Below are 10,849 nucleotides of genomic sequence, written 5' to 3' on the forward strand. Positions count from 1 at the left end.
AGTTCCGTGATTTAATCTCCTACGCCTGGCTAGCACTATTAATGCCAGAAATTCCTTCTACTAAGGTTATGCGCTGGCAGCTTCAAGACCTTGTCCATGAGAACTAAAAGAGTATCTTTTAGAAACTCCCTTCTAGTGTGAAGCTATCACTTGCCCTAGATTGCTGGATATCTCTATTCCGATAGGCATTTATGGCGATTACAGGATACTTTCTCAACAAGAACTGGGAATATTATGAGATATTACTAGGATTTAAACACTTACATAGATCTCATTCCAGTGCAAATTTGAGTGTAGTGCTCCTCAAGCTGCTATAGGAGTATTAGATCACAGATCGAGTGCTTGCAGTAACCACTAATAACGCTTTAAATAATATTAGTCTCATAGCAAGTGTCCACGAGGCAATTGAGTCACTACAATCTTTGAACAATATTGTTATCATTTAGGTACCCTGTATTGCACATATGATCCAGCTAAGTCTTAAAGATCTCCTTGGGAAGATGAAGGCTGCTCTAAAGATTGATATAGCTAAGTAGATATAGTCTGATGATCGGGTGGATAGTCTTCGTGCGAGGCAGCAGAAACGCGAGATCGTGGACACTTTGAATAAGGTGCGACATCATGGCTTTTATTCTCATTCATTATCCTAATCTGTTTCTTAGGTTTGAAGCCTTGCGATTTATATCAACGCGAGTCCTCAGCGCCGAGAGTCATTCTACAACTTGCAAACCAAGGAGCCAAAGCTTGTGCCAATCTAGAATGTTACTACTTAGTGGAACTCCACGTTCTTAATGCTTGTACGCGCAAAGAAATTCCAGCAGACCTTCGATGTGTTCTGCTCTTAGTAGAGCAGTGGCGGCAAGTGGACTATCTTATCTACATTCTCCAGCCTTTTCACTGATTCACGACCCTTCTCTCGAAGTCCAAGGATGTTACCATCCATTGGGTCTTTAAGGTCTACAATAAGCTGTTTGACCACCTAGAAAAGTCGATTAGACAGCTTAGACGGAAGAGGGTCGCTTAGAAGTAGGTGATGCTTGCATCTCTTGAAGTGACAAAAAATAAGCTCTTAATCTACTACAAAGATACTAACAACATAGATGGTCATCTCTACGCTATTAGCACCATTCTTTCTCCACAGGATAAACTTCAGTTCTTCTTAACCGCAGACTGGGACCCAGAGGAAGGCGGAATTGATTACCAAGCAATCTATCGCCAGAGCCTTGAGTCCTCTCTTGAGAAGTACTCGGAGAATCTTGCCCAGGAGCAGCAGATAGTAGATGCTCCCCTAACAAGTACGGCAATAGATGAATTTGATTTGGCCTGTGTTTAAGATGAGTTGCAGTAATCTCAGATTTGACAGCCAGTTCAGTCTAACAAGCTTATAAGGTATCTTGACAGCAGTGAGTGTCTCATCTCTTAATATTAATGGGAATAATTACTAATTTCTCTTTTAGACACAGTCCTAAATGCCCAACCTTGAACCTAGTGGAAATATCACCAAGATAAATTCCCTGGAATGGCGAGGCTTACATGAGATGTTCTTTCTATTCTAGCTAGTGGTGCAGGAGTAGAGTGGCTTTTCAACTCTGCACAAGATATCTGCCATTATCGTTGAGGCTCTCTACAGCCTTAAACAATCTCAGATCTTATGATGTATATGTGTACATCACGGTTTGAGATTCATAAAGAGGAGCAAATAATGCTCTCTGAATATCTTTTAACTTAGGAGATATAGACTGCAAAGGAAGAGAGAACTCAGCAACAAATCACCATTAATCTAATTAGTGATGATGAAGAGGATGAAGGGCTTTCTTCTATAGAGTCCTAAGAAACTTTGCAAGGCCTATCTGCAAAGGCACTTAGCAAAAGACGCCTAAGAGATATTACCGAGAATATAGAAAGTAATTAGGAGGGTGATAGTGAGGTTACGTCTCTGCCAGAGACACAGTACCGAGTGTCAGGTAGAGTTCGCAAGCGTTTAAGGTTGCTTGATGGATATAAGATGTAGAACATGTAGTTTAATTTGTTTAATTCATCTGTTTAATTTGTTTAGTTCATTTTGATTTAATGCTTTTAGGGTGATTAAAGCTAAACAAGTAGACCTACAAATACTGTAAGTAAAATACTCAAAAATACCGCTAAAATCTACAGAATTTATGCACCTCGTGACCTGATGATGTTTGCATTGTTTTACTACCCTGAGGGTCGGGTCATGGCCCTGAGGGTTGGGTCGCACCATCAACGACCCTCCCCTTATGGAGGGTCAGGGTAGGGGCTGACGACCCAAGAACCTCCGTGGTCCGGGTCGCGGTCCGGGTCGTCAGGGTGACCCGCGGGTCGTGGCGAGGTCTATGTGGAAGTCTGTCTTTAAGCAGAGGCCTGAGCAGTAGTTATGTAAAGCTTTCTTGCAATCTTCATTCTACTAAGGTTATCCTATGCCTTGTGTTAGGGTTCTCTTAGTAGAGCCTCCATATGCTCCTTAGATTGTAGATGTCAGTTTTTTAGCAAGAGCATCAAGGTCTTCTTCTGTCATGGTTGAGCTCTTAATACTAGCAAGATTAGAGGCGAGGAGCGAGAGGAAGCAGGTGTGGTCTAGTGTGTTAAATCTTAGTTTCTGAGCTGTTTCCTTGTATCTCTGATCCTAGGGTACAGTGATGATTAGTAGTTGGTGATCTAAGATTGCATCTAAGTGGCTCGCTATGCTAGTTTTAGCTCCCGCAAGTGCCAGAGGGCTTGAGGCAAAACTGAGGTCTAACATGTTACCCCTTTTATATGTGGGACAGTCTATGTCAGAGATAAGTACTAGACCCTAGAGATCTAGCCAGTTAATAAATAGCTCTGCAGAAGGTGTGGGGCTGCGATGTAGTGAGGACTACCATCTGTTGTGTAGTAGATTAAGATCGCCTGTGAGTATTGTTGCTTGAGGGAGATACACCTCTAGCAGGGTTATGAGAGCTTTCGTGGTTTCATCTGCTCTAATGGAGCCTGCTGGGGTATTATAGATGTTAACTATCAGAGCAGACTTTCCTATGGGCAAAAAAATCTGAAGGAAAAGGAGATCCAAGGCCTCTTTAGTGTTAGTTGTGAAGGGGCGAAGCTGGGAGGTCTAAATGCCTTTCTTCTTTCAGATATAGGTGAGGACTTGTGGTTGATCGCTTATTGCCCAACTGTCAATTGGGGAGAAGCATTTATATAATGAGTATTTTTTTGTGATCTGTCGGCTAAGATTTTTGAATGTATATGGTTCTTGGATTAGGATAATATCAATATCTGTTGGATGCGAGGATGCAGTCGAGATCCGGATAACTGACGTCACGTGATTGAAATCACGTGACGAAGGCTACACCAGGAATCCCTTACGCGTCGGGGTCAAAGATAGAAAAGAGGGACAACTTAAGACTACTCAATTGAACCCATATTCCACGTTAGGAATCCTATCGTACTAGTACTAGTGCAAATGCACCCACACTGATCAGTCTTGGTTGCAGAACTAAGACAGATTGGCAAGGTATCAGACCCCTGCGCTGTAGCCACCTGTGGTTATAGGTAGTAAGGCCTGACTCCAGGATTTGTGTTGTCTCATCGCGAGGAACCGAATCCACGTGGAAGAGACGGACTTTGCAGCGTCACCTGTGACAAACTAAGTCTGTGCTAAAAGCCTCTCTCCTCTCAGAGCGAGACCCAGAGAGACTGTATTTGGGACAGTTCGTCAAAACGCTGACATTCCATAATACCGCCCTATCGCGAGACCACGCTGTTGACGCGTTCGAAAGTTAACAACACCAAACTAACAAGAAGAGACACCCTGTTGGTCAGTTCTTTGAAATCAACAAGCACCAATGTCTCATCCAAATCATCAAGACCAAGAAAATCCAGATGAGAATCAGTCACTCAACAGTTATCAGACTAGCCCTGCTATGGAGCTGCCAGACGACAAATTCATAATGGAGATTGGATTTAATAATCAAGCTGGTAAAGATTGAGTCAACATGGCGAATTGGCTCTACGACGCCGTGCCCGGTGACGATGAGAAGAAGTTATCCACGTATACAATTTGGGTCATGTACGAGGCTGCAAGTGGCCTCCAGATTGACTTTGAGATGTTCTAATGGTTCCATGACTTCTTTGAGGATTAGAAGATTGAGGACTTCAACCGTCTAGATAAGACAACAAGAACCAAGTTGAAGGACTTCCTTTTATGGCGTGGCGTGTACGTTGACCATACGAATAGGAAGACCATCCCAATGGCGTTGATAGAATTATTGGAGATGGAAGACCCTCTTGAATGGCCTGAGAAGGCTCTATAAAAGAGGACTTTCCACCCTCGGTCGAAGATAGCCTCAGGACACCATGAACAGACAGCAACTACCTATATTAAGGAGTCAAGGATTGTCAATAATACCCACATGGTGCCATCTATCGAGGAAGAAGACGAGGGTATTCATAAAGAAATACCTTCTAAGGGGCCAAATCAGGTGATTCAAGACCATGTTTAATCGCTATTAAGATTAGTACAAGACATCTCGAGATTTATGCCTGAAATAGGTGCAAATGCAATACCAGTCATGACACCAAGTCACAGCCAAGTCAAGATGTCTGCGATACCTACCTCTTCAGTGCCACTCTAAGCAAGATCCTTGGATCCGTACAGCAAGGTGCCACCCGACAAATATGGACGTCAACCTGTTGATTCTCAGTTGGCCATGAAGTTCACCAAAGCATGGGATAAGACGAAGAATTATTTAGGAGATCTTTACGATATCCTAGATGACAAAGTTCGAATCTTCTTACAACTATGCCGATTGACAGAGATCCAGTTGAGTCAATGCTGGGCTGTCTTTCCCGAGATGCTTTCTGGCAGAGCAGAAACTTATTACATGCACCACGTCAATCCTGATGCATCATTTGCACAGATGTATTGGGCAATAAAGAGCTACTTTGACACGGAGTCAAATCACGCTCTCTACTACCAGGATTGGACGTCAATCACCCTGGTCGACGTGCGTTGTGAGAACACAGGGAAGACACTGCCAGAAGCAGTAGAAATCTTAGTAGAAAAACTGCATCTATGCCAATGTGCATTGGGACCATATTATATATCCCCTGAACATCTTGTATCAGCCATCATAAGAGCATGTCAAGGATCACCAGAAATGAGCGAGGTCCTTAGTGAATCAACAATAAAGTTTGAAACACTGGTATCACGACTTCGTGCAAAAGCTGCTATTATGCAAAAGAAGGAAGCAGCTAGTCAATATCTTGCTAAATCTAACAACATGCCATCAACATACTTTACTGACAGGAAGTACGTTGGAAAAACCAGTTGAGGGAATCGCCCGCCACCTTAGAGATCATGGCGATGCTAAAACTGTCAAGATAATGGCTCTCAACAACAAAGTGACGGCCAATGTTGGGTATGTAATAAACCAGATTGTCGATCTTACAACCACTCAGAGAAGGAACAAAGTAAGGCGAGGGAGCAATTTAACAGGTATCGCCACGCTAAGGGCAAAGCCAATGTCTCGGACAAGACATATCGCGCGTTTCTAATGGACTTCGAAGCCAGTTATAATATCACATCGGACAGCGAGGATGAGAAAGAAACCAATAATAATGACGAGGATGAAGCAACAGTGTACTTTATGGTTGGATAACTGCAAGATTAAGCGTTCTTACACTGGATAACAGGCGAGGAGACTGAGCAAGATAACCCCTCTACCATTGCTTCTCAGTTTGTAATAGACTGATATGACAGTGAGATTTTCCATAGAATCTTACCCGACATGGGAGCAGCGAGAGTATCAACGGTTGGAAGACGTCAACTCACTGCTTTACAAAAGATCTATCCAGGGATCATGGTCGACAAATCTCGTGCAGGAGAGCACTCAATTCGATTTGGTCAAGGGGATAGCGTCGACTCTGAGGGAGCTGTTACTATCAAGACCCCAATTGGCGATGTCGATTTCTATGTTATAAATATACTGACCCCATTCTTACTTTGCATTGCTGATATAGATCGCCACGAAGCTTATCTTGACAATACCACCAACTGCTTAGTTAAGGGAGATTTGAGAGTGCTAATTGTCTGGAAATGGGGACATCCTTGGTTCTTTCTGGACGATAGTCATACACCAGTAACGTTCTTAACGGAAGTGGAAATGAGACGTCTTCATCGATGATTTGGTCACCCAAGTGTTGACCGATTGCATAAACTCTTGGAGCAAGCCAGTCATGACAATGTTAACCACAAATCCCTTGCTGAGATTGAGAAGTATTGTCACCACTACCAGATGAATCAGCAGGCACCCCGCCGGTTCAAGTTTACATTGACTGACGACTGTGAGTTCAATTATGAGATTGTTGTTGATATTATGTATCTTGATGGAAAGCCGGTGCTTCACGTTGTAGATTGGGCAACTTCCTTCCAGGCAGCGAGATTCTTAAAATCTCTCTCAGCAAAGGATACTTGGGAAGCACTCAGGGCGGCATGGATTGATACTTACCTTGGTCCACCGGACGTCATATCTCATGATACCGGGACGAATTTTGCATCAAACGAATTCAAAATGGAAGCCAGGATGATGGGGATTACATGCCACCAGGTACTAGTGGAAGCACATTCCAGCATTGGTAAAGTCGAGCGGTATCACGCACCACTATGTAGAGCATTCAATATTATCTCTACAGAACTTGGCACTAGTGTTGACAAGGATGTAGTTCTCCAAATGGCAGTTAAGGCCATTAACGATACCATGGGACCAGATAGAATTGTGCCAACCATGTTAGTTTTTGGGGCATATCCGCGGATGATGTTGGATTCACCGCCATCTGCGTTGACAATTAGACGTGCCCAGGCGACAAGAAAGGCAATGGCTGAATTAAGAAAGGCTGTGGCCAAGAGGAGAGTCAACGACGCTCTAAACACCAGGAATGGCCCAATAATCACAGAGACACTCAACCTTCCTCCAGGGGCTAATATTAAAGTTTGACGAGAAGGCAAGGGTTGGACAGGCCCACATAAACTCATCTCAGTAAATAGCCATGATGTAACAGTTGATCTTGGTAATGGTGCTATCGCTTTCCGGGCAACGTCAGTCTAGTAGTATCTCTGAGATCAAAGAGAGACAGATGATGGAATCCATGTCCCTGAACCACCCGTGACACCTCCACCTCCATGACGTCGAGGACGACCACGAGGATCCAAGAACAAGCAAAAAGCGGATGTCAACGTATACCTATCGAAGAAAGAGAAGGATGACCTTGAACTCGCACTCAAATTGAGACGAGAAGGAAAGATCGTGACAGAAGATGCCCCATTCGAACTTTCAAGCGTTGCAGAGATCGATGGTCTGATTGCAAACGGGACATTCAAAATTGTTCACCGAGACGATGTGAACCTCAGGGATCTCCGCATATTCAACTCCCGCTTGGTTAATGAGATCAAGGGGAAGAATGAGATCCTATATGAGAAATCACGCCTAGTCATCCAAGGATATAATGACGCCGGGAAAGCTGGGATCCTGACCCAAGCGCCAACAATTTAACAAGCTAGCCAGAGGCTGTTGATATCCCTTATCCCCACTTTGCTAAGTATGGATATGGTTGTGGAGATCCGTGATATCATATAAGTGTACACACAGGCCAAGACGAAGTTGCAACGTATTATCATTGCCAACCTGCCCAAAGAAATGAGGAGTAAATATCCACCAGACTTACTACTGTTGGTAGAAGGAGCTTTGTATGGCATTCCCGAAGCTGGCGTCCATTGGTTTAGCACCTACCACGAGCATCATAAGGTGAAAATGGACATGGAGACTTCTATGTATAATCCATGTCTACTCGTGACAAAACCAGGCGCTGAGAGCTTTAGCCTGGTGGGCATGCAGACTGATGACACACTCATCATTGCAACAGAAAAGTTTGCCAGGGGTGAGGAGCGAGCACTACAGGAAGCAGGATTCAAAGCCAAACCCAAAATCTAATTGTCGCAGGATACTTCTTTGGAATTCAATGGCGCAAGGATTATTTTAGAGTAGGACAACGTCTTCATGCGGCAAAAAGGACAAGCGGCAAAGATAGAGCCGGTTGGAACAATGGATTGCGCGCAAAAGTACATTGAGCAACGGGTACGAGGGGCTTACCTCGCATCTATCTGCCAACCAGAGGCTTCTTATGATCTCGCCGTCGCGGCCCAGCTGCAGGAGAAGGATCGATCCGAAGACGACTATTTGGCATTGAATAAACGCCTCATATGGCAAGCCGAGAATCCCGAACGAGGTCTTAGATTTATCCCCCTCGATCTGACAAAGGCAAAGATCATGATCTTTATAGATGGATCCTTCACGAATAACTGAGATTTGACTTCCCAGATTGGTTTTGTAATCGCTATGGTCAACGAAGACTTTTCTAAGGAAGGACACTTTATTGCCACTGGTAACATAATCCATTGGGCTTCGTCAAAGTGTAAGCGTGTAACCCGGAGCGTTCTCGCCTCGGAGATCTATGGGTTAACAACTAGATTTGACCATGGAATTACTTTGGCAAGTACCATCAAGATGATCACGGATCGCCTCAATTTACCTACAATCCCAGTTGTGGTTTGCACCGATAGCTACTCGCTATATAAGTGCCTCGTCAAGTTAGGAACCACAAAGGAAAAGCGCCTTATAATTGACCTTATGGCGCTCCGTCAGTCATACGAGAAATGGGAAATAGATGAAATCCGCTGGATCCATGGAGACGATAATCCCGCGGATGCTTTCACAAAGGCGAACCCAAATGGGGCCCTACGGGACTTCATTGACAAGAATAAGTTGACGATTCGCGTGGAAGGATTTGTGGAAAGGACCAAGCAGGATTAGGACAAGGTTGACGATTGTTGACAGGGAGCCTGGTTATTGGGATTTGCATGCTTTTATGAGAGTTGGGAGCTCGACTGCAATTCGATTTGTAAAAGAGATCCAGTGTTGGATGCGAGGATGCAGTCGAGATCCGGATAACTGACGTCACGTGATTTCAATCACGTGACGAAGGCTACACCAGGAATCCCTTACGCGTCGGGGTCAAAGATAGAAAAGAGGGACAACTTAAGACTACTCAATTGAACCCATATTCCACGTTAGGAATCCTATCGTACTAGTACTAGTGCAAATGCACCCACAATATCGCTAGTATATGCTAATGTAAGAGCTATTTCATATATATCTGGCGCGTGCTCTATATTTAATTGTAGGATTTTAAGAGGCGTCTTTTAAGTTGAATAGTGATAGATCATAGCTCCTATTCAAGAAGAGAGGTAAACCAGTTTTACGGTTGGGGGGTTATAAAGCAGACTGCATGAGCTGTAATTAGAGGATCTTTAGTTGGGGCGCGAGGTGGAGGGGTTACTGGATAGAAAGGAGAAATAATCTCATAGGTTGGAGGCTAAGATGGCATCTTGTCTAATGCCATAGGTGTTTCTTATATGTCTATAGAGAGCTGAGAGCTGCAACCTTCTTCAGTTTGAGTTTTTGCAAGGTTTATAACGCAGGATTTGCAGATCTCTGCTTGTTAAGCTTTTGTTGGTTGCTTCGTGCAATCGAGATGCCTGGCACTGGTATGCAGCTTAGAGAGGTCACGTATGGCTTACACGTGACCTCGTCAAGCAAGGACTATATAGACCGCGTCGGGGCCTCATTAAGACAGATAGACACAACAGAACACAGAACCGAAGAATCACCTATTGAGATTGACTCAAGTGCTTCGTACGTACGTATATGCACCTTAGTGTACCCACAGCTTTAGTATATTTAGTATTGCCTTTAGGGCGCAGGAGGCATTCTGGGAAATCAGCTAGATGTAGTCTATGGCAGTATATATATCTAGGAGAGCACTGATGAGGCTCCAGGGCTATGCAGTGGTTAATATGGCCCCCTTCAGTATGCTCTAAGGAGCTATAGAGCTAGCATTAAGAGAGGCGGATACAGGACTATATATTATGCTATTTCTAGCATCAAGTATATTAGATAACTATTGTTTTCTTAGAGAGGTGACAAGCATTAATGATAGTGCTAAAAAGACATAGCTGGATAGATAGTGGTAATTTCGTGCTTTCTAGGAAGTTAGCAAACTAGCTTGAGGAAAGAGTATTAGGGTTGGCAGCACTTAGAGCGGTCTCGCTAATGGATATAGACTTAAGCCCTGTAGTTTCACTGATTTCTGAGGATAGTAGTGTAGGATTGATGGGGGATTAGAGAGTATTGGCCATCTAAGATTTAGCCAATTTTCCTTGGCATATTAGTGATGAGGAACATAATGCAAAGCCAGTCTTTGTAGCTTGAACTTCTTTTAGTGCTATACTGTTTAAGTTTAGTTAAGACCATAGGCTAGAGTAGATGGCATAGGCTTCCATTTTTCTAGCTGCATGGTAAACTGGGAGGCATACGAAGAGCTGGTTGTCAGGGAGGGGTTGTTTCACCAGAGGCATAGGCTTTTTAACAGGGGCTTTAGGGTGAGTAGTAGGAGTTGATTTGACTGGGGCATATTGGGTAATAGTCGCATAAGTTGACGCATAAGTTGACTGTTCAAGACCTGAGGGGGGCGGTGAGGGAGGGAGTGAAGGGGGTAAGTGGGAAGGGGAAGGGGACAGAGCAGGTGGAATGGAGGTCATCGAGATACCGCTGATATAGGCGTTGAAATGTTGTTGGGCTACTGAGGCAAGGTCATCGCTTAAAGTGGTGAGGGCTCTCAGTAGGTGAGGAGCAAGGCCGGTAGTTTGGCTGCGGTATTTATTAAGGAATGCGGCTATAGGGCTGGAGATCTTCTGTCCTTCAGAAGCTCTTGTAGTGGCTGCAAATGTAGATTCCAA

The 10,849-nt window shown here is 44.1% G+C and overlaps 5 protein-coding genes across 5 annotated transcripts in view, besides 5 other annotated features; 4 read left to right on the top strand and 1 right to left on the bottom strand.

Moving 5' to 3' along the window:
* Positions 1–839: part of a mobile genetic element that runs on past the window's edge.
* Positions 839–1,654: a mobile genetic element.
* TSTA_126360 (uncharacterized protein) lies at positions 1,470–2,393 on the top strand (the record flags this gene model as incomplete). The annotated part of the gene is made up of 6 exons (XM_002482875.1): positions 1,470–1,540; positions 1,647–1,674; positions 1,913–1,986; positions 2,081–2,116; positions 2,155–2,227; positions 2,292–2,393. 6 exons carry the CDS (start codon positions 1,470–1,472, stop codon positions 2,391–2,393), a joined length of 384 nt encoding a protein of 127 aa, XP_002482920.1.
* Positions 2,018–2,072: a microsatellite.
* A 92-nt stretch (positions 2,394–2,485) lies between the features above and the next one.
* Positions 2,486–3,265: a mobile genetic element.
* A 727-nt stretch (positions 3,266–3,992) lies between these two features.
* TSTA_126370 (uncharacterized protein) lies at positions 3,993–4,693 on the top strand (the record flags this gene model as incomplete). Its single annotated transcript, XM_002482876.1, has 4 exons — positions 3,993–4,080; positions 4,170–4,213; positions 4,362–4,478; positions 4,586–4,693. 4 exons carry the CDS (start codon positions 3,993–3,995, stop codon positions 4,691–4,693), a joined length of 357 nt encoding a protein of 118 aa, XP_002482921.1.
* Positions 4,694–4,706: 13 nt separating this feature from the next.
* Positions 4,707–5,657, top strand: TSTA_126380 (uncharacterized protein; the record flags this gene model as incomplete). Its single annotated transcript, XM_002482877.1, has 3 exons — positions 4,707–5,253; positions 5,306–5,417; positions 5,495–5,657. 3 exons carry the CDS (start codon positions 4,707–4,709, stop codon positions 5,655–5,657), a joined length of 822 nt encoding a protein of 273 aa, XP_002482922.1.
* Positions 5,658–5,786: 129 nt separating this feature from the next.
* TSTA_126390 (uncharacterized protein) lies at positions 5,787–8,864 on the top strand (the record flags this gene model as incomplete). The annotated part of the gene is made up of 6 exons (XM_002482878.1): positions 5,787–6,142; positions 6,233–6,986; positions 7,209–7,484; positions 7,644–7,932; positions 7,995–8,035; positions 8,373–8,864. The coding sequence occupies 6 exons, from the start codon at positions 5,787–5,789 to the stop codon at positions 8,862–8,864; spliced, it is 2,208 nt and encodes a 735-aa protein (XP_002482923.1).
* Positions 6,162–6,872: a mobile genetic element.
* A 1,486-nt stretch (positions 8,865–10,350) lies between the features above and the next one.
* The window catches only part of TSTA_126400 (uncharacterized protein), a gene marked incomplete at both ends in the record, with an annotated part of 2,435 nt that continues 1,936 nt past the window's right edge, over positions 10,351–10,849 (bottom strand). The window contains 2 exons of the mRNA XM_002482879.1: positions 10,351–10,401; positions 10,427–10,830. Of these exons, the coding sequence (XP_002482924.1) occupies positions 10,351–10,401; positions 10,427–10,830 (455 nt within the window). The remainder of the gene's footprint in view (positions 10,402–10,426; positions 10,831–10,849) is intronic.

This window comes from Talaromyces stipitatus, genomic scaffold (genome assembly GCF_000003125.1).
Source record: "Talaromyces stipitatus ATCC 10500 scf_1105507295555 genomic scaffold, whole genome shotgun sequence".
NCBI classification, from domain to species: domain Eukaryota; kingdom Fungi; phylum Ascomycota; class Eurotiomycetes; order Eurotiales; family Trichocomaceae; genus Talaromyces; species Talaromyces stipitatus.